Source organism: Poecilia formosa, unplaced genomic scaffold, assembly GCF_000485575.1.
Source record: "Poecilia formosa unplaced genomic scaffold, Poecilia_formosa-5.1.2 Scaffold160, whole genome shotgun sequence".
Lineage (NCBI taxonomy): Eukaryota > Metazoa > Chordata > Actinopteri > Cyprinodontiformes > Poeciliidae > Poecilia > Poecilia formosa.
This window is the reverse complement of record NW_006800099.1, coordinates 251130-273641: the sequence shown is the minus strand read 5'-3', so window position 1 is coordinate 273641 and position 22512 is coordinate 251130. Positions and strand designations below refer to the sequence as shown.

The 22512-nt window shown below is 40.5% G+C and overlaps 1 protein-coding gene across 2 annotated transcripts in view; it reads left to right on the top strand.

Moving 5' to 3' along the window:
- palm1b (paralemmin 1b) overlaps positions 1 to 21802 on the top strand; it is a 31417-nt gene extending 9615 nt beyond the window's left edge. Inside the window, exons 1-6 of one of the 2 annotated variants that reach the window (XM_016677689.1) lie at positions 6420 to 6920; positions 7052 to 7094; positions 8705 to 8785; positions 15737 to 15852; positions 16013 to 16080; positions 16253 to 21802. In XM_016677689.1, the coding sequence (XP_016533175.1) occupies positions 7053 to 7094; positions 8705 to 8785; positions 15737 to 15852; positions 16013 to 16080; positions 16253 to 16623 (678 nt within the window). In that variant the 5' untranslated portion in view covers positions 6420 to 6920; position 7052 and the 3' untranslated portion in view covers positions 16624 to 21802. Of the gene's footprint in view, positions 1 to 6419; positions 6921 to 7051; positions 7095 to 8704; positions 8786 to 15736; positions 15853 to 16012; positions 16081 to 16252 lie in introns of those variants that run through there. The other variant, XM_007564494.2, reaches the window with a different exon arrangement.
- The last annotated feature ends 710 nt before the right edge of the window (positions 21803 to 22512 follow it).

The window sequence follows — 22512 nt, the reverse complement described above, 5'->3', positions numbered from 1 at the left end:
AAGTCTGTTAAAAGGTTCCTGCTGCTGTGAGTTTGCATGCAAATGAACGCCTCTTCGCTGCTCAGAGAGCACAAATGAATTTATGGAAATAGTTTAAAGGTGTTTATGTTTCGACATATCATAAGTGGGATCGTTAAAAGCTGTTTTCTAGTTCATTAGTTGCAGTGTTTTCTGTGAAAGGGAGCCGCACCATGAGAACTATAGCTGAACTACGTTGCCGATTTTAATTGGTTTGTAAGGGTGTAATTGGTTATTAATCGATTAAAGTCATGAAAAAATATGCAGCTTAGTTCAGCTTAATGTTGCCACGATGTAAGATGGAGTTATTCCTGCCTGTTATAATTTAATGCAGTTTTTTGTTTTTTTTTTCCAATTGTTTTGGTTTGGGTTTTTCCATGAAAACACTCTTTACCATTAGACACAGATGATGTTTCTTTCAGGTTTCTAATGTAAACCCATTCTTGTTTATTAAGGCCTGAAAGTAATCTCAAAGCATTCGATACCCAAATTAGGACCACCAATGGTTTTAGAGGCTTCGTAACTGCTTACATACAATTGGATCACAGCAATTTTGGCAAAACTTTTGTTTTCTGTCCTCCGACTATCCACTAATAATTCTGACAATGCAGGTAACAAATCTGACCTGTAAAGTTTCCAAACCACCAGTACAAATTAAAAGGCCTCTGCTCCTCCACAATCAGTCGGCAACTTGATATTGTTTCAAGTCAGTGGTTCTTCATTGAAATCGTTCACCCTTCAGAGTTCAAGTTACTTGAACCTGCGGCATCCATGTTTGAACACATCAAGGAGCACAAAATCCATTATAATTATTATTATGATTTTACACGTAAGACTAGAATATTCCCATCGGGCCAATCATATGCATGTGACTTTGTTTGTAGAAGTAGCTGCAAAATAGATATTAGATCAGCTCAGGCATTTTAAAGTAAGGTGTTTAGTCACTGATGATCAGTGATCAGATCAGTCTAAAAGGAATCTGTGATTAAGACGACTGCTGTAACGTGTCACTAAAGATAATTATGCGTGAAACGGACAATGTGAGCCGCCTTATGTTGGTATGCCATGTTCTCGCTGACCTTTATGCACTCAGACTGTGCTACGTTAATAATTGATGCGACGCTTCTGAACAAACATCTGTGTCAAAAATAATTTTAATAATCAGCTTTCTTTTACAAAAACAAACAGTTGCACTTAAAAGCAAGATGTTTCTGTCACATGAAATAAAATATGTCGGTTATAAATGTTGCAGGGCAAATTGCCGCTGTTATGTTTTGGCTGCACCCTGCCAGTTCCTGTTAGAAAACATTGCGTCTGTAAACTGTAAAGCTTGTTTGTCTTCAGATCTGTGTCATGTTCTCAATCAGTGACGGGCAGCGTGTATTATTAACTATGTAGCTTCATGGGCACTAAGTTAATTTCTTTGATTCAGTGGAGTTGCACAGGGCAAAAGTGTATGCCGGAGCCAGAGGATTATAAGCAAAATGTGGTTAGAAAGCATGATGGTGCACTTTGCAGCCAGTTAATGTGTTCCTGGAAACGCTGCGACTCCAGAGCACCCAGCAGAAAGCAAGGATGACTGTGTCTTACCGGCTTAGGCTGTTGCACACCTGCTTTGTCATACTGCCAGAAACGTTTGTTTCCAACCCCGCTGGCCGTTAAAGATCACATCCGTTTCCAGCTTTTTCTTGATCGACATTTTGGATCGCTTACATTTATCTGATTCAATATGTCATTGTACCCCGTCTGCAAGTGACTTCCTGCCTCCCTCGTCGTCTTCCTTTTACTGTGACAAATGTAATTACTCTCCTAACTATGCCACAAAGCTTTCCCCTCTGTGTGTGTGTGTAGTTTGTTTAAGAGGCAGCAGAACACGAGGCTGCATTTTTACGTCAAGATCCGCCAAGTTTCTTTGGAATGATTTTTAAATTTGTCACATCAGTCACGGACGGAGCTTGGACAAATGCTACTGAATCTTGAATTTTGCTCAAAACAAAATGGAAACAATCAACAAAAATCAGGCCATGATCAACTGTGTTTTAGAATACGCACTAAATGGACGCTTTATTTGGTACGCCTGTTCACCTGCTCAATGAATCCATGCATTGAACTGCAGGAAAGTGTGCTGAAGTTCAAACCCGGCATTGAAAGGGGAAAGAAAGGAGATAAATGTTACTTTAAATATGTCATTGATTTTAATGCCCAGTGGTATACCTACATCATAAAGTGATCTAATGGGACTTTTACACATAAGTGTCTCTTAACTGTACATAATGTTCAGAGAAAAACATAAAAGCCAGCAGCTGTGTAGATGGAAAAGCCTTTTTTTAATGTCAGAGGTCAGGTGAAAATGGGATAACTGTTACAAGATGCTAAAAAGGCAACAGTAGCTTAACACTCTTTACAACAAAAACTTGTGGAGTACCATTTCTGAACATACGAGTTTGCTAATTATTTAGATACTATATCTGTGAGGTATTTGGGAATTCTTGCTTTTTTTATTGAGCATAAATGTTCCAGAAAGTAAGATAAAAAAAAAAAATAATAATCTGTGTTGTTTCAATGCCAAAATAGGTGACGTCAACCCGAATCAACTTTTTGAATAAATCCTTGTTATCAAGGTAGTTATAGCAAATTTTTATGTACTTATAATGTGGGGTCCATATTTGCTAAGGACCTGAAACATAAAGACATTATGAGTACTTGAATTATTTATCATCAGTCTTATTATTATCGCAACATTCACCAATGCAATGACATTTCTTCTTCATAACACGCAGCCCTGGTGCTAGCCATGCTTATCCTTTTATGACCACAGTGAACAGGGTCCAACCCTTTTCTTGCCCGGTGTGAGCTTGAGACTCGTTGTCCTCTTAACCTCTGGGCCCATACCGGATGATAACATATGAAGACTCCTGAATTTCTGTTGTAGGTTTTTTGTTTTTGTTCGGCACTGCGGGGTCATCAGTGACCCGTCCCCCTCTGAAACCTTCCTGGTGACTCTGGGGACTCCTGCCTTCAGAGTGAATTCTGAGTTGCTGGATTTGCCGGTCTAACACAAATCTGTTTTCGAACCCAACTTACTGCCAACTATACGCTGTCCATCAGTTTTTTTTTTTCTTTGTGATGCTTGTTCAGTCACTGATTCATAGAAAATTAGCCGTTAACGTCGTAAGCATAGTCATATTCAGCTGAAACGTGTGTAATAAAATCAATACAGTCATCCAGCATTCTTAATGGTTAAGGAAATTGCAATAATGAGCTGTGAATGTTAGCATCCGCCGGCTGCATGCCTGATGACCCCAGGCTGAAATCAATGGCGGTCCATGTCGATCAGTGCAGTGTGCAGCATCTGTGCACCAGTTTCTGTGTGCAGCGTGGCAAAGTTAGCAGAACAACCAAAGATGTGAATATAATTTCAAACAGGACTTCAGCGCAGCAGGTCCATTACGAGGGGACACATGTAGGCAATGGGAGGACAATTCGATCACAGGCTGTATTTCTGACAACCAGTGAGCCTATTTATTATTTCAGAAGCAGGCTTTTTTCCCCCCGTGAGGGGAAATGGTCTGGAACATTACTTGAAAACTTTAGCATGGTTTTTCCTCATTTGGGCATGCAAGAAAGTCTTCACAGATGACACTGACTTTAGTTCTAAAAATAATAATGACAGGTTCAGATAAGCGGTAAATACTTTTAACATTAGTTCTAGGTTATTTTATTTTTTACAGTTCTGGTCTATCATGTCAAACATTTTCTTTATGCGGAGAATTTCCACATGCCTTCCTCCCATGTGCTTTCATTCCTCCTGATTTTGCTTGATTGGCTTGACAGGTCAAATGTGGAAAAAAACAAAAACATAAAAAATCCAGGAAGTATAATATGACTGTGTTTATGTGTGTGCTAGAGGGGTTGATCAGATGATTGCGGTTCTCTCTCTCTCTCTTTTTTTTTCTGAAGCATCTCCATGTGATGCTGATGGAAAAACAGTCTGTTTGTTGAGGTCACTCATATGATTGCTGTACAGGAGTGTGAAGAGTCCTACAGCCCGCAAGTTTGAGACCACTGGAGGTTCAGAAGACTCCAGTTCACACCGGGGCTGACACGAGAGCTGTCGACTCTGTGTGTTTTCAGCCCTCGTAATAAGCTCCGCGAATTAGTGCCAGCTAATTCGCACTGTGACAGTGGGAGTCCTGCCACCCAACAGGAGCGGTGACACCGCTTCTGCACGTGTTTTGCACCGAAGCATGTCGGGCTTTAGGCGGTCGGTCGGAGTCACGCAGGGTTGTTCCGTCGTTGCTCGTTTGAGAGAGTTTGATTTAAAGAAGGGAGAGAAACCAAAGCTTCCCTTCCTCAGCAATGAAAACATTGCTTTGTGTTGCAAAAATCGTCTCCAATCTGTGCAAAAAGCTATCATTTACACAATCTCAAAATAGTTTTCCCAGTTTTTTTTTTCCAAGCGAGAGAGAGGCAGCCTCCAGACAGAGTGGGAGAACTCAATATCTTCTCCTGAGGTTGCAGCTATTGATAATTTGACACCGACTCAGTAAATTACACTTGTTAACCATCCCCATCACTGGGCTACATTGATTTCCACATTTAAGTTGCGCTCTACCGGGGTGTATTTTCATGGCTTAATCTTAAGTATCTCTTCGTTAGGCAATTATCTTTAACTTTGCCGAAGCTATGTTTGAGTGTATGAAAACTGATGTTATCGATCTGAAATATTTGCAGTCGCTTTTACACATCAACTTATAATAGATGCAAGTTTTCAAAACATTTTTCTTAAAGACGTTTAAGCAGTTTTGTTCCATGAACAATCACATTGTCATATATAACGGGCGGTATTTCATTTAGAATGAAATTACGAAGTTTTAATTGTATTCCGTTCATAAGAGTGCCATGCTGCTCCTCTTCTGCTGACAAAAACTAAACGTATCTGGGATGTAACTAAAGAAATGTCAATGGATATTTTTGGCAGATACCAAATCTCATGTTTAGAGGGATAAATATAGGCATGCTTTGCATACATTCCACTCACAGTGTCCCATTCAGCAGACACACCTCTCGGCAAGAGAGAGAGAGTGTGGTTTCAGTAGAGGATATCCAGTAAAATGGACTGATTGTATCTTCTCTCTTGCTTCGCTCGGCCGGTTAATACTTTGTTTTCACTTCTTATCTAGAGATGCGCTGATCCGAGCTCTCTGATCTCTTTTAACTTGCTGATTCCGTTTTCGGCAAATTCTCGTTTCTCTCCAGGAACTATATCATTTATAAATTTCAAAATAGTCTGGTCTTGCATTCATTTTAGTAAAAGAGACGCTGTCACACTGTGTGAGAGAGAAGTGTCACTTAGTGTAAAGTAGGGTTTTACAATTATTTTTTCAAAAAGCAATATGAATACAGAACTGACATTTTTAATTATCTTTATCTTTTATTAACAATAACACACTAATTGTTAATAACAAAATATCCAAACCGCCGTAGCTGTTGTTAAGCAAGTTCAGAGTGAGAAATCAGATCAACTTTGCTGAAAGTTAATATTATCTACTCAAAGTCTTTCTTTGCTTGAAAAATGCCATTTGAATGAAAAGATAATAAATAAAATAGAAAATACAGTTTCCTTTTAATTCTTGTCATTTCTAGATGCAGCACTCAATGACAAAATAGCTAACTTTCAATTTTCTTAATTCATGAAGAATATCAACAATGAAATAAAAAAGGTGCGCCAATCAAATTTTTTGATTTTGTAAAATTTTTGATTTTGTAAACCTTTGATTTTTGGCAAATCCGATTTTTTTGTTGTTGTTTTGTGTTTTGTTTTTTCTGAACTGCAATATCACAAGAAATAAGAACAGTATTCAAAGCATTTTTTCTACTATTCTTACCATGAGTGGTCATTAATTGTTCAAGTTTGGAGCAGAGAGCCAGCATCATTTGGCATGCGAGCAATGCCAGTAAAGCTGTGATTTACTGGGATCTAATAAAACAACTAAAAACCTTGTTTTACTGGGGTTGCTCACACTCAAAGACAAATTAGAGTTGATGTATAAACCAAATAAAGACAAGTTAGAGTTGACATTTAAAACTCTCTTTGCCTCTTTTATTTGTAATTTAAAGTGCTTAGCATTAATAACTGTGAACATTTGCCTTTGTGTGTGTTGCCAGTGCAGAATTAAGACCCCCGACATTAACTCTGAGGTTTAGAGCTGCTGTTATTGCCATAAGTACAGCCTCTGTGTATTCCTTAGATAATCTAGATCTTTACCTTATAAATTATAATTATACTTCCAGTTTCTATGGTTTAGAGTTATTCTTAAAGTGATGCTTTATTGAGCATAGGGCAATATAAGATCCAACCCTTCAGGAGTTTTAGAAATTACTATTTGAAATGCAAACGATTAGGTCGTTTCTTATATTCATATTCAAAATGTTGATGTTAATACTATAAAACAGTGGTGTTATAGTTTTTGTTGTTTTTTTTTAATGTGACTGATGTAAATTACCGGTCTCGTTGTCGTGTGCTTTTTTTGTTGCTATTCTTCTTCCAAAGGAAATATCACATTTAATAACCATTCCTGACGTCTGCGACTTGTCATTCGTACAATCGTAACACAAGCCTCTAGTGGAGACTTATTATGACTATTACTATCGCTCAGCGTCCTGTCTCAGTAGGGCAACAGTCACAGTCATTCCACTCTGGCTTTAAATCTTGCTTCCGTCCATCCTCCATCCTGGATCTCTGGTCTGGAACCCATTAGAGCAGGAATCTCCAGCAGCGCCATGATTCCACATTAGCATTGCCTACCCTGTCTCACCCTGACAGGAAAGAGACACTGCCTTAGTGCCAGATAGACCAAATATTTCACTTCAGTCACTGGGAAGTCGTTGGAAAAGTGCAGGTTTGTTGAGCGAACACTCCTCTGGAACAGAACTAAGAGAACTGCTCACCAAAGGGCACTGAATGCAATCGTGGGGTTCCAAATATCTCCTGTTAAATCTAATTTTTTTCTCTTTCTCTCTCTTTTCTCAGGATGGCGGAGGTGTCACAAGAGGAGAGACTCCAGGTCATCGCTGTAAGCTACATCTACATGCAGACACACATGAACACACTGCCTGTTTCTTCCCAGCTCTTGCAGGCTGCACATCAGGACGGACGGCTGTAGAGACAACAAATCATTATTGCCTGTCGAGGTCTGATAGGATGACTTAATGACTCAACCTTTTAGAGCCCATCTTCTCCACCCATTAGTAGGCATCCAAAGCTAATGGTGTAGATACAGCTCGCTCCTTTTTTTTTTTTTTTTTTCTGTCTAACTCCTGGTATCTCACTCAGCTGTTCGATGACTGTTTCTTTTCTGCTGTGTTAAAACAAAACAAACCAAAGAAATGCAGATTTTTTTTTTTTTTTAATCAAGACAATCATGGCTGTAGTGTTTTTAAAACGCCAGGTGTTTTTAGAGGAATTCTTGGCTGGCTGAATGATTCGTGCACCGCTTTGTATCGCACAAACTTCCAGAAATGCAAGCTGATAAGTTTAAGAGTCTGGCTGGAGAAAAGCAAGTGCATATTTTCCATCCTGCAATTCTAGGAATTATTAGTGAATTCAAGGATTTCAGGAATTTTCCTGACTCTCTAATCATCTGTGTTAACTTCATGTGGAGTTGCGTGCAAGAAATCCAAATCCTTCCCTTGGGTGACATTACAAAAGGCTCACTTGTTTCAACTATTTTTTTTTTTTTTTTTTTTTTGCAAGAATACGATTATGCATCTGGCAGTGTGTTTTTGTAATTTATAAAACAGTCAAAACATGTGATACTGATCTTTTCCACTCGGTGCAGGTGGTTTCAGTCTGTCTCACCATTTTAAAACGCAGCACATATCACCATATTAATCAATATCCTTCCATTCAAATCGTAACTTGTTACATAAATAGGCCGAATCGGCATAGTGTCATACAACAATCGTTTTCCTATTGTTTCTGAGGGTCAACCGGCTTTTTGCTGGATGAACTCATTTGTTTGTAGGCGGGGATTTACGCCTTGCACTGTTGGCTGTGACTCATTTGATTTTTTTTATTTTTTATTTATTTCTCAAAATGAAATAATTTTACAGGTTTCCATCAGGGGAAAGCAGGAAAGAAACCACGCTCACACACATAGCTCGAAGCCAGCCGGTTTGGATTCCCTCGTGACTCGAACCTTGAGAGAATCCAGCTGCCTCCTAAAAACCAAACGGCTGTCAACCTTTCGGAGACGCGCCGCAAAACTTAAACTGAGCGCTTTGCAGACTGGCATCCAAAGCCGGCCTGAGGCATAAGTAAGCCCCAAGCCGGCAGGGGCCCCGAAGACCAATTGAACTCTCACACAGGAGACATCTTTGTGAAGTTAACTTTGAAATGTGCTCAGTTGTTTTCTTATTTAAAAAGTTTATTTTTTATTTTTATTAGTTTATATGAATGAATGTAGCCTTTAAATCTCGAAAGATGAATTCTGCTCAGAGTCCTGTCTGACCGCGGGCCAGCGCTCCTCGTGCCAGCAGTCGTTAAAAGCAACTGTCATAACAATTGTCAGTAAAAAAATAAGCCGGCTCGATAATGTTGGCGGTGATGCTGCGCTCATTTTTAGTTGGTTCAAACCTCTGTGGCCCGGTTTGTGAGAGAACTTGTGTCTGTGTGTGGCGACAGGAGAAGAGGAAGAAGCAGACAGAGATTGAAAACAAGAGGAGGCAGCTTGATGACGACCGACGGCAACTTCAGCATCTCAAGGTATACAGTAATGCGCTTTCTTCCACTTGTCTCTGTTTTTTACGTTTATACCTTGGCAAAGACAATCCTTTGGGGAGACAAATGCTACTTGGTTGGTGAGACTGTCTTCTATCGTCACTGCACCGAAATCTTCACCTGCTTATAATATTGGTTCCTTGTCTTCTTTATAGACTTAAACTTAGACTTATTTTATTGTCATTGCACAAAATAGCACAAGTAAAACTGGCAATGAAATGTCATCGCTTGGCCACCGGAGCACACACAAAAACACAAGTGTGTCTATAATTAAAAAATAAAAAATGTAAATGTAAATTTCTTTATTAAATGTGGTGAAATTTTCATTAAAAAAAATAAAAAAATACCGAAGGAACTTTGCTAAGTAGCTACACATCGTAGTTGCAACAGAAATGTCTGACTTTTTATGTAGGCAGCCCCTCAAAAACTCCATTTTGTTTTTAAAAATGTTAAAACAGAAGGAGAACTGATTAATACAATACCCTGGAGAAATACTCTTACCCCTTGTACTTTTAACATTTTGTAGCTTTAATGTATTTTCAGTGAGGTTTCATCTGACAAACTAAGAAAAAAAAAATATAGTGCATAATTTTGAAATGAAGACAATACATTTAATTTTTTTTTTCCACATCAATTAAAATCTGAAAAGTGTGGCATGAATTTCTATTCTCCAGCCCTGAATAGGTACTTTTGTAATAGAAGGAGAAGAGGAGTGGGGCGATGGCACGCCGCTTCTGTCCCTGCTGAACAGAAGCATCACATGTTTAAAACATCTTGAGAAACGCTGCGATAAAACGCGAAAGCAAAAGCGCCGGGGCCGACCAAAGGCAGGATCGCAATGCGCATTCTGACAGAAGGCACGGTTTTAACATTGTTTGAAAAGTACTTGAGCTCTCCACTGATGAAATCCAAATCTGTGTCATCTGCACCCCCTCACGCCTCTCTCTGGGCAGAACTTGAAGCAGGATCACTGCCGGGCAGGCCTCTCTTTTTCTTTTTTCCTTTTTCCTTTTTTTTTGTTTTTTTGGAGTCATGCTCTGTGTGTGAGCGCTGCTATACACCCACACAACAACATTAAACTCTCCAATGTTGCAGCCCAACACAGTGAGATACTCCCTCACCGCCGCTGTCACGGAATGTTCAGAATGGACCGCAGATAACGCCATCAGCTCCTCCACATGCTGTTTATGCACTCGCGCGCACACACACACACACACACTTATTATATCTAAACTAAGGCTATCGTCAGTGTATGTGTCAGCGCTATCAAAGCTTATTTCGTCCTGGGACAGTTCAGCAGCTCAAAGATGGGAGCAAAAGGTTGAGGTTCGTGTTTGTAAAAAGTAATCGTGACCTGCGCCGTTACCCCTGCGCTCTCTCACTTTTTCTATTTTCAGAGTAAACCATTGTGAGGGTGTAGCTGTACATGCGTGCGCTTGTTTCTGTGTGCATGCCTGATAATGAGGAAAAAAAACACAAAAGAAAACACAGAACCTCCAGACAATGCAGTGAGCTTTGGCAAAGGAAACAGATTTTTGTCCCACTCCCAGCAACAGGAAACTGTTCTTACACCCACCGCACCCCCGTTTTCGTCTCACACGCAGACTCTCACGCACACGCCGACACAAACAGGCGTAAAGGGGATAAGGGGGAAGTGTAATCACACTGAGGAGCAGCATGGGAAGACTCTTTCTGCACTGTGTGTCTCTTTTTTTGTGCACAGGCAGCATTGATATGGAAAAGGGAAAAATTACCTCATTCAACAAACTAACTAGTTAGTGTAACACCCCCATGATTAATCACTTTACTAATCTAACATCATACATACAGGGACGCATTTCTTGCAGTGAAGATGAAATTCTAAGACGGTGAAAAAACATTAGATTAATGCTGATGTTAAGCATTCAATTTTTGTCAAAATAAATCTTGATTTTCACCAGCTGAAGCCGTTATTGGGAATATGTTATGTTCTAGATGAACATAACCTTATAAAAGTGCACACAATGAGATATCTTTACTAGATTTACAACTAATGCTGGTTCATGTAGAATTAAAGAAGAAAGGGAAAGCATTAAGAAAAATATTTCCTGTTTTAATAGGGCAACTTCTCTCTGTACAAGGCAGCACGTTTCTAAATTTCACTTATTAAAACTTACTAAGATTCATCCTGTCCTGGTTATTCTACATAAAGCTACGATGAAGTGCTAAAATGTTTTCCCTAAAATGCACAATTCTTAGTTTTTTACTTCTCGCCATGTTGAAAATAACAGTGAAAGGTTCAGATACAACACGGACAGTCAACACATCATTTTGGTACTTTTATAAAAAAGTCAAACATATATCCATCCATTTATGCATCATCTAATAGCCCTTTTTCTTCCAGGGTTGTGGGGAGGTCAGACTGGATGAAACAGGCTGACTCTTTTGAAATGGGTTTGTGCTAGAAAGCTTCCCAATTTCTCCACGTTTTCCCTCAGAAGAGTTGTCAAATATTCAGCCAGTTGTTTTCCAGGAGCCAACCGTGAGGTACTGCAACAAGGTGGAGGTAATTGGGAACAACAGTAGCATAAAATCGCAGGGAGGCGCACAGTGGGCGTAGATCACCGGCTTTCTGCAGAGTCAATGGCTGAAGCCTCCCAAACTTTAGGAACAGTGCGTACAGAGCTTTTGTGGGATGGGTTTCAGTGGCCGGACAGCTGCTTCCAAGCATTGCGTCACCAAAGTGAAGTACCACATGTAGTGATGTAACAGAGTAGTGGAGACGTGTTCTCTGGCGAGAAAAAGTTACACCTCTCTGTTTGGAAGATATGAGGAACATATGAGGGTTTGGCAGCTGTCCGGAAAACAGCTTTTCTCTGACTCCACTGTGTAAGTTTGGCGCAGAAGAGAGTCGGTGTGCCGGGTTGTTGTTCAGGAGCGGTGCTCAGTTCCTTTAATTGCAATGAAAGAAACTCTTAATGTTGTAGCACTCCAAGACATTTTGGTCGATTTCACGCTCTTCAGTCTGTGGGAACGGTTTCAGGAGGCAGGACAAAGCAACGTTCCTAAATTTGTGAATGGGTGAGTTTGCTTTTGATGTACTTGACTGACCAGCACAAGGCTGCACAAGATTGCAAGCTGGATCTTCAGGTCCAACATCAGTGTCTGACCTCAGCAATGTACATCTGGAAGAGCTATCAAAAATTCCCCAAAGCACACTTTCAAACTTTGTAAACTCCCTTCCCAGAAGAGTTGAAGCTGTTGCAATTGCAAAGGGTGGGCCAACAGTAATTTAAACCCTGTGGATTAGGAATGGGACGTCACTAAAGTTAATGTGGCCCAATACTTTTGAGACTTGTACGTTGTTTACTTTCAGACGTATACTGAAAAAGTTCTAAAACAGTTTCACACATTTCACTGAACTCATATGAAATTGAACGACAGACTTCGTTTCGGTAAATTTGGGTGGCGAAAGACATAAAATGACTCCCGAAGCGAGGCTCTCCTGTCTACAGCTGCTCGTTTCATTTGGATGCGCGCACCGGCCTGACGCGCGTCTGCCTGTGTGCACCCTGTGTCCCAGTTCCGCCCTTTGTCTGCTACGTTAGCAGCTTTTACTGCGAGGAACAATGGAACGAGACGTAGCTTCAGCACTACGGCTTTACGACTTTTTCACACAGCCTGGTGTGTGTGTGTGTGTGTGTGTGTGTGCGTGTGTGTGTGTGTGTGTGTGTGTGTGTGTGCGCGCGCGCGCGTGGGTATGCATGAGTGAGCCAGCTAAGTGATGTCAGGCGTTAGAGTAGTAGGGTGTGGCGAGAGAACAAAACTAGAGACAGCGAGAGAGAGAGAGATGGAGGGTGGGGTTGAGTAGGGGGTTGGATTCAGTGCCCAGGAGACCATGCAGGGCCGGGGAATGAGGAGTGTTGAATTACACCGTGAGACTGTGTGCTGTAAAGCTCTGGGGCAGCTGAGTGTCTGAACCTGGATTACACAGTGGAGAAAGTGAGACAGAGAAACTAACAAGTTGAAAGGAGCAGGAGGCTAACCAAAATATTTCCAACTTCATCCAGGTTGACTGGACTTTTTACGCCTCCGGGAGAGAAACGGGCCGGGGTCAAGTCAGAGAGGAAACAGTGAAGGGGAAAAAATAAAATAAAATAAATAAATAGGGGAAGTTTAGTGTTGAAATTCACGTTGCATCATTGCAGAAGAATTCACACCGAGCTTACAAAAGAGAAAGCTTTTTTCATTTAGCAACACTGTCCTTTGTTTTTCAGTTTTATTGCTATTATTTTTTTTTCTTTTTTTGTGTCTGATCTAACAGCTGCAAGCAAGGCACTGTTATATTTACCTCAAAGCATGTCAAGTATTTGCTTTGATATGAGCTTCTCCACATGAGGGTGTTGTCAGGATAAGAATACCTGGTTAGAAACCGGGGGGGGGGTAGAAATGAGCGCAGGGCGGACAGTTGAACAGGCAAGAGTTGGTCGTAAATAAAGTGTAAGAATAAAGCTGGTTTGTTTTCACTCCACTGACCCAGCTGCTTTTCCAGTCCCATGCTCAGTTAAGTTTATTAGCAGAATTGCATGTTCGATGCTGGCAGCCTCCGTCCAATATGGCCAGGCGCCACATTTTCTCAAACTGGCAAGGCTGTTTGGTTGCAGCTCAAGAGTTCGACTGAATCCCCCCGAGTGGCACCAGTCAGCAGACGAATCGGACAGAGAAGAATCTGGTCTTAGATTAACTAAGGGGCTTGTTGCTGTGTCTCGGTGAAAGCGACACTAATCCCACCTGTACTAAAAGGCTCACAGGCTCGTCTGACAGCAACGGTGTGAGTCACTCAGGCGCTCGTGACAAGCACACGATGCAGCGCCCTGCGAAAGTAACTCATACCTCGTTCACATTTTCACATATTGTATCGCATTCACAAACTCCAGCGTGTTTTATTTGTGTGAGTTTCTGCGACATACCAACACAAAGTAACGTGGAATTTGCTTACAATTACAGCTGCAAGTGAGTTTTGCTCTTCTGGAGACAATAAAAACAGTTTCTGACTCGAGCTGAGTCAGAATGTACGGGACAGGGAAGTAAACGTTAATTTTCAAGCCTTGGCCAAATCCCGATTGAATTTAAAGCTGGGCTTTAACTAGCTCATTCTAACAAGTAAAATTCGCTCCAATCTAAAATCTCTACTTGCAGCAGTGGTTGTGTGTTTAAGAGTTGTTGCACTGTGGGTCTTGCTCAAGGATTTTTGTGTATTTAGCTCCATTTTTCTTCCCATCAACTCTGACCTGCTTCCAAAAAAAACCCCATCTTGTAACTAAAAGCATCCAGTCGTTTAAAGACGAGCAGAATTCTTGGGCACAATCCTCATCAGGTTATCTTTATTAGATTATGCCGATTAGCATATATCTCCCATCAGACACACGCTTTAGTAAGATACCATCTCGCTCTGAGCACACAGGCAGACTACGGAGCTGCTTCTGCCGTCTCTTCTTTGCAGTAGATCAGACTCTCTCTCCAATCCCACATCACTCCTTTATAAGTCACACCGGTTCCGGGTTTATGACTAGACTTCAAGGTTGACCGGGGGCGTAAAATTGCTGAATTGACTTAAGACTCCTCCATTCCGGGATCTTTTAGTTTGCGAAGCATAATAAACGCGTGTAGAAACTCCAAATGGTTACTTTTCTGCCGCATATACTGTTTTTGCATGTAGGTTATTATGGTCTCATCTAAACGGAGCACCGTCCTCCATGTCTTTGCTGTGTCCCCAGATGGCTCGTTGCAAACTGCAAACAGGCCAGATTTTTTTTTATAGTGTATGTCTAATAGTTGTCCTGTGAACAGATTCCTCCACCTGAGCTGTGGACCTCTGCACCTCATCTAGAGCTACCACTGGGGTTCTGTTGGTTGCTTCTCCAAATAATGCTTCCCTCACCCTGCTTGTAAATGTAGGACAATGTCTTAGTAGGTGTGTGGTTCTCTCCATTGTCGGACAACTGAAGTAACTAAGTAAGTAAATACAGTTTGTTTTTCTAGCATTCTTGATGGATAGAAGAGTGCAACATTTTTACAGTAGCACAAAGTTAAAATGCCATAAAAATGATGAAAATAACAGACATAAATTACTCAAAAAAATGGTCGAAAACAACCAATAATACAGACTAAACACAATAAAGTACCGAAAACAATCAAATTGAATCTCTAGCTGTATGCTTGTCTGACTAAAAGCGCTTTCAGCTGCTTTTTATGTAAAACAATATTGCTTGCGCAGCAAATTAATAGAGGAAGTGCATTCTGAAGTCCAACACAAGTCCAAGAGCAGGAGTACTGTTCCGGTACTTCAGAAAAATACTGGGGAGTTTGGCTATATAAGAATTGAAAAAGTGGAAGAAAAACGTTAAATTAATTGTGAAAATGACTGACAACCTGTTCAAGCTTGAGATATTGCCTCACATCGTAAGCCGTTAAACGTCACAACTTTATCCCTGACCCGTCTGCTGCGTTTCTTGGTCTTCATGTCGCCGTTTGTTCACGACTGCTCCCTAAAAACCCCTGAGGCTCAGTATACATCCAGCTTCACAGAACAGCTGGATGTATACTGAGATTAAAATACACACTGGTGGATGCTGTTCACCAAGTAGCTGACTTCTGAAAACAACTGGTTGCACTGGAAATCATTTAGAAGTGTCAGACTGTCCAGACAAAAAAGTTAGACGATTATCGGCTTCATTTTGTTCATTTTACCACATAAAAATCACATAAAAATACAAATCGTTCCTTGTTTAGAGGTATCTTTTAAGGTGATTTCCAGATAAAAAAAATAAAAAAAAATCTAGTCAAGAACGCCAAGCCATCAAGGGCAGACAGAGATTCTCCATTATTCTTTTTTTAATGTCATCGTTAAACACGCATACACACAATCACATTTCACTGTTTTGTGTTTGCTTGCAGTCAAAGTCACTGAGGGAGCGCTGGTTGCTAGATGGCGCTCCAGCAGAAGAGGAGACACAAAGGCGTCTTCAGGAGGACGAGATGAAGACCAAGCTTCTGGAACAGGTCATCCTCAGGTGAGCATCTGTTTGAAACAAACAAAAAAAAAATTGAAAATTGAAAAACAAAAAGTGAAGTTTGGCTTGGAGTGAAAGTATTAAAAGCAAACGTTTGTGATTTTTTTTTTTGTGTGTGTGTGTGTGTGTGTGTGTGTGTGTGTTTGTGTTTCTGAGCCAGGCTGGAGCAAGAAATTGAAGAGCTGGAGACAGGCGTGCCAGCTAATAAAGGTGTGGCCAAAGAAAATGGTGAGTTCTGGTGTCCATGGCAACACAGCTGCAACACTTGACAGGAAGAGAAAGCCACCTAATAATAGCTCCACAGATTACTAAAACAGTATATCCTTGTCTCTCGCCACCTTATCCTGATCACCTTCTCACCTCATTTGTCCTCTCGCCAATGCTCTGGCGCTCCCTGTAGGTGAGAACGGAGTAGTGCAGACCTCCGGCCAGACCCCGAAGAGAGAGGTGACGGGGGTCGAAGCCAAGCTGCTGGGCCCCAGCCCCGACCAAGCCAGCGAGGACAACCCAGTGACCCTGGTGTTCATGGGCTACAAGACCGTCGAGGACGAGAAGGAGACGCACACGGCCCTGGGCATGGAGGGCGTGGACGGCAACGTGAAGGCCGAGTTCGTGGTGATCGACGACGGCGAGGGGAAGGCGGCGGACGCGGCCACGGAGGAGCAGGCCCCGCCCAACGGCAGCATGGCGGAGAAAGAGAAGGCCAACGGAGGGGGAGAGGAGGGAGAGAAGGAGAAGAAACAGACCTGCAAATGCTGCACGGTCATGTGAGATATGTGCGTTTATCTGTGTGCGTGTGTGTGCGTGTGCGTGTGCGTGTGTGTGTGTGTGTGTGTGTGTGTATGTATGTTTGCGTGAGACTGACTGTGTATGGGTGAGTACACACACCTGCACCTGTGCGAGGAACCGTGTGCCATTGCATGAGTCCATATTTGCAAACGTATGTAGCTTTTTGTGTTTGTGTGTGGAAGTGTGTGTCAGGACTGATTTACAGCTACACAGTCAACATCCCAACAACGAGAGCCGACTCGAGCTCCAGCTCCAAGAACCACGAAGACTCATAAGTACACTTACTCTGTATACTTTCTCTGTATTTGACTTTTGATTTCTATTGATATTTTTCTATTTTTCTGTCTTGACCTTTATATCGTAGCCTACTAAGTGTGTTTCTCCTTATTATGAGGCTGTGTACTGTACGTTAATTGTTCTTATTGTTTTAAAAGAGAAAAAAAAATGTATTAGCTCTCTGGATTGTACTGCAGCCCAACTGGGAAAATTTCCGGGAAAAAAAAAAATCCAAAACAACAAAACTATGAAGGACACAGATACTTAAATATATATATGTACAGATATATATATATATATATATCTGTGTAGGCCTACCAACTATTTATCAGTCAATTTCATATTGCAATATTGTCTAAGACATTATTTTGAATAGTATTTTAATATATTGATATGAAATTATGTTTTATACAATGTATTTATTGCTTTGGTTCTCTGTGTCACCCTTCCACCACCACCTGCATGTTGAGGCTTGTGGGCGCCACCGGATGAACACTCATTCACAAGTGTCTGTGCTTTTCTTAGAGTCGTGCGTGCTCATATCTTTAGTCACACAAGTCGTCCTGTCAGTAATGGTGAATTATTATAAATGCAGTGTTCGAGTAACGCATTATGTCTAAAGGCAAATATACGGCAAAGAGGCACATAGAGTCACCGGTCGTGTTGCGGGGTCACTTTTAGTTTAACACTAGATTGTAGGGCACGGCAGACGCACCACGGAGGTCACCGCTTTCATGTTTTCTGTTGTGAGAGACGTGGATGTAAGTTTAAGATGCTTTAGGTGATTCGCACTACTACGCTGTTGCTGGAAAGGCTTAAAGTGTGGGCCACATTAATTGGCAGATTAGGATGAAAAAAATTTTGTTTTTGTTTTTTTTTTACACCGCCAAAACAGGCCACGATGTTTCTTTGATCTTTTAGGGTAAAGTCGCGTTGTTTGACTTTTAATATCGTAATAAATTGGGACCACAAACTCGTAGCGAGCTTTACTCGTAACCCACTCATCTAAACTCGGCTTAATTGAGCCAGCTCAGAACAGACTAAAACAAGTTTCTAGACCAACAAAATGGAAAACAGTTGATCCAAATATGTAGGAAATTGTCTTTGACAAGGCAAAGGTGAGAGGCACTTTTCACTCTACGAGAAAATCTGACTTCTTTTAGAGTCGCCAATAATATATCTAACACATAGTTTATCATAAGCTCACAGTTACAAATCATGGCTTAAACTTTGAGCGCCACTGCTCTAGATCTTCCAGAATCCTCTTCTCATCATTCAGCCCACAGGATTTGGCTCTGGAGACTGAGATGTTGTCTCAGGAACCATTTCTGTGTTGATATTTGTCATGTTTAAAGATTCATTTAGGACTCGTTTTGATCTTCCTGGTGGGAGCCCAGCAGATTTTTTACTTAGAAACCTCCTGGGATTTCACAGAGTTCATGATTTTGTGCGCTCTTACGAGGTTCCTGAGGCCTTTCTGAGGACACACGTGCCCACAGCATCACACTCCCTCCACCGTACTTGATGGTGGGCATGACATTTTTATTTTCACACATTCATGCTTAGTATAAAACAGAGCCCAACCCTTGGCTGCTTTTCCAAGGATTACTGACTCTGTGTCACATCATATTTATCCCCCAGAAACAGAAAATTACTATTCAGATGTTCCTAAAAACCTAGTATCTGATGCAAAAACGGATAAAGTCTTTTTATTTTACATTCTTCAGCAATATTTGCTTTAAAGTGATTATCACTACCAATTAATGTTTCTAAAATCCAACAATTTCATAACAGGGAATATACTTGCAAATCAAGAAATGGGTTCAAATTAAAGATTGGAGTTGTAATTTATATATAATATATATAGGTGTGTGTGAGATTATGCTACTGCAATAAAAGATGGGTTTATTTTAGAGCTCTAAAAACATTTTTACTAGGTGTACCAATAAATGTGTCCTACACTGTAAGCAATTCTGTTCTCTCAACAGTAGAATCAATGTAAATCTAAATAAGGTAGCACTGCATGAAGCCTTGCAGCTTTGTTTATCTCACCGTCTTTATTACTATATGCTGTCATTGTTCACATGAATGTAAACCCAGGGGTTAAATTGGGATTTTGTTCACTTTTTAATGAGGAAAAGGCAAAGCTGTTCAGCTCTCATTACTAAATATTAATTTAACAAAAAAAAAAGCTTTTTGTTGTTTCATGAACCAAATAAAACCTAAATATACTGTAATTTCCCTGTGTGGTTTTCAATTTTTGTTTTGTGTTTTTTTTTTTTTTTGCTCACTCCCAGTTTAACCCCTGATTACTTTTTAAAAGACAAAACTGCAAATAGTCACACTTGTTTCAAAAAAAAAAATGGAAAAGGCTCTCATTCTTCAAATGTCAAGAATCTTTGATCTGATCTGCCTTAAAACTCAATTCAGTGAATGAGATTGTGTCTTTCACGTGTATACACGGTCGATGCTCTCGAGCAAAATGTCAACTTGGCAGTTTTTTTTTTTAGGAGAGCAAGCTGAAAGCCCGAAAGGCCTGCTCCCAGTTCTGACCCTGGTTTGTTTGGCTGACATGACATTATGGATGGTCTGAGTCAGTGATGCAACACAAACGGTCTTCTGCTCACCCACATCTTTCATACACTGTTCTCCTTCATCGTCACTGTCAAACTTGTAGCTGCAAAACCCTCAATGCTTGGATATCTGCTTCTTGGAAGGCGGGGAGGGAATTGACAAAAAAAAAAACAAACAAACAAACAAATAAATGAATAAATAACTCTCTGATGCTGGTGCTATGCTGCAAAGCTCCTCAATCGCCAACTTTTGTTGTTCAAACCTGTTTCCTCTTTCGTACTCAAACTGCTTGGTAGGGCAGATTCGGCTGCCCTCCTGAGAATCTTCTGCTACCTTCAGTGCCAGATGCAAGTCCTGCCTGCGTTTTTCCACCTGTGAAACGATCCCTTCGTACATTCCAAAGGGAGGTCAGCAGGTCTGGACGAATACATTACAGTCTATGCGTTCCATATGTACACTTCCACACCAACTGTACAACAGCATTTCATATATACTCATGTACATGTTTTTATTTTTTTTCTTTCTTTCTTTTTGGCCTTTTTGCAAGGCCTGCTTATTGAATTTGATGTTTGTATTTAAGAAGAAGAAAAAAAAGACATCTGTGTATTGTTGGTGCCTTGTCAGGTTTGTTTGGCTGAACTTTTTTTAGACAGGTTTTTTCTCGCTCTGCTTCATGTGACCAACGACCCACTGGAAACACTGCCTTTCTACTCTGCAGGAGCGCTTCGTGAGAATACGGTGCCTTGCACTTGTATTGAGATTTTCCGCATTTTTGTCACGTTACGACCACAAACTTCAATCTATTTTATCTGAGAGGCAAACACAGATTGGCAAGTAAGTGAAGTGGGTGGCGAAGGATGCCTGCTTTTCAGATTTTTCCCTACTTTTAAAAGTAAAAGGTGTGGTGTGCTTTCCAATGTTTTTTCCGGAACCATTGGCTACCATTTAATGGTATACCTGCCTTGCATATTTTCACATTTACAAAATAACTCAAGCATAGTCAAATTCGATGGAGAGAATCATGGCATAATCGGTTTTCAAGGCTTACCACAGTTTCAAGATTGAATTGGGGTCTGGACTTTGACCGGACCGACTTAAATAAGTGCATTAAATTTCTAGATTAATGTTTATGGCTAACTTTTTTGTGCCTGGTGAAGATGGTATTTCCACGGCGTGAAGCCGTCACGTTTCGTGGTCAGGTGTAGTGTTTGGTCCACGTGATTAACGCACTTTCTTCCACATTATTGACTTTAAATGGGACTTCTTTTGACTTTCTTCTTGGCAATCTGCCACAAAGACCAGGTCTACTAGAGCTACTGTGGATCCCTTGACTGATTCTGTGATTAACCGTCTCCTTGCCATCATAGTGTAGGTGGATGGACATTTCTTGGTAGCTTTCCAGTTGTGTCAAACTCGTTCAGGTGATTGACTGGACAGAGTTCTGTGAGATGTTTGAAGCTTGGGATATTGTTTTATAACCTAACTCTACTTTAAACTTTTCCACAAATTTATCTTTGACCTGTCTGCTCCGTTCCTTGATCTGCCTGATGTTGTTTGATCATTAATTTTCTCTGACAAACCTGAGGCCTTCACAGAACGACTGTATTTAGACTGAAATTAAATAACAGACAGACAGCTGGTTGCACTAGATTATATTTAGAGGTATAGGAGAAAAAGGGGGATGATTGAAACATTTTGAAAACTCAAATCTTTCTTCCACTTCCAAGCTAAATGGAACTTTGGTGTTGATGTGGCACAAATGGTCTTAATAAAATGCAGTGAACTTTGTGGTTATAAAATGACAAAATACTAAAAGTATAAGGAGTACGAATACTTTTCAAAGTAGCTACGAGAGCCCAACACTTTTTGACAATTTTAGATACCTGCACCTTCGTTGGCAGGTAATATGCAGACTAATGTTGGTGTCTTCAAAAAACTTTATATTCTTCATTTACTCTTTTTTTTATTATTATTATTATTATTAAACCTATTTTGTTTCTTGGGATTTTTGTTGTTGCATCATCCAAAGTTAAACATTTTTGAGTGGATGCAAACTTTATAGAAAAGATTTAACTGGCAACCTATGTGTGTATAAAGCGTATACACATGTACATTATGTGTCTATATGCATACATAGAAAATAAATGTAAATTTTGGTGGGCTGAAGGTTTGCTTAGTTGTGGGGTCTCTGGCGTAGCACAGCCACAGCAAAAGTATATATATTGAAAAATAAATTTGTGCTGAACAAATGCCTGTTCATCTATTATGTGATCATCTAGATGTCCTGTCTTGAATAAAAACTACTGTTTGACAACATCAAGTCGAATACATTCGAGTGTAATTAAGCAGCTACAGAACAGAGGAGTCAGCTGTAACGAGTAAGGATTTTGAATTTTATATCTAATAAAAATGCAAGATGATCATGATATATTGTAGTTGTGATTTGAGACAGACCTTATGGGGCAAATTCTTAGATTTTTGCCCTCCCCACGCTGCTGTCTTAATATTTTGTAAAGTGCAGTGCCCAAATCAACTCACTAGGCGGCATGTCTGCACCATTTTATCAGCGATTCAACTTGCATTGTTGTAAAATGCGCTATGACCCGTGTGGGCAAGGTAAGAGAGATGGAGGGTTAATTAGGGGGACGATGAGAGGGGCTGCACTAAACAGCGTATTCATCATAGAGAGGGCAGATATACACTACTTCCCAAAACAAATGTAATTATATGGCTGCATTACACAGAAGTGGCACATTCAATAAATAGCTATTTAAAAACCCTCTTGAGTCCAACACGAGTGCAATACATTTAGTGTAGCAGCACCTTCTCTGCGATGTAGTGGAACACTGCAACATTCAAGAGGAATGATGTACAATAACAAAGCCATTAATATGACAGTCGATAATGCTTAAAAAAAAAAAAGTGAGACCAGACCCCGGGAATATTGAACCTTAAGGAAAAATAAAAAGGCTGGAATATATTCAATAGGAGAACGCAAACCGAGGAATGGAGCACATAAAT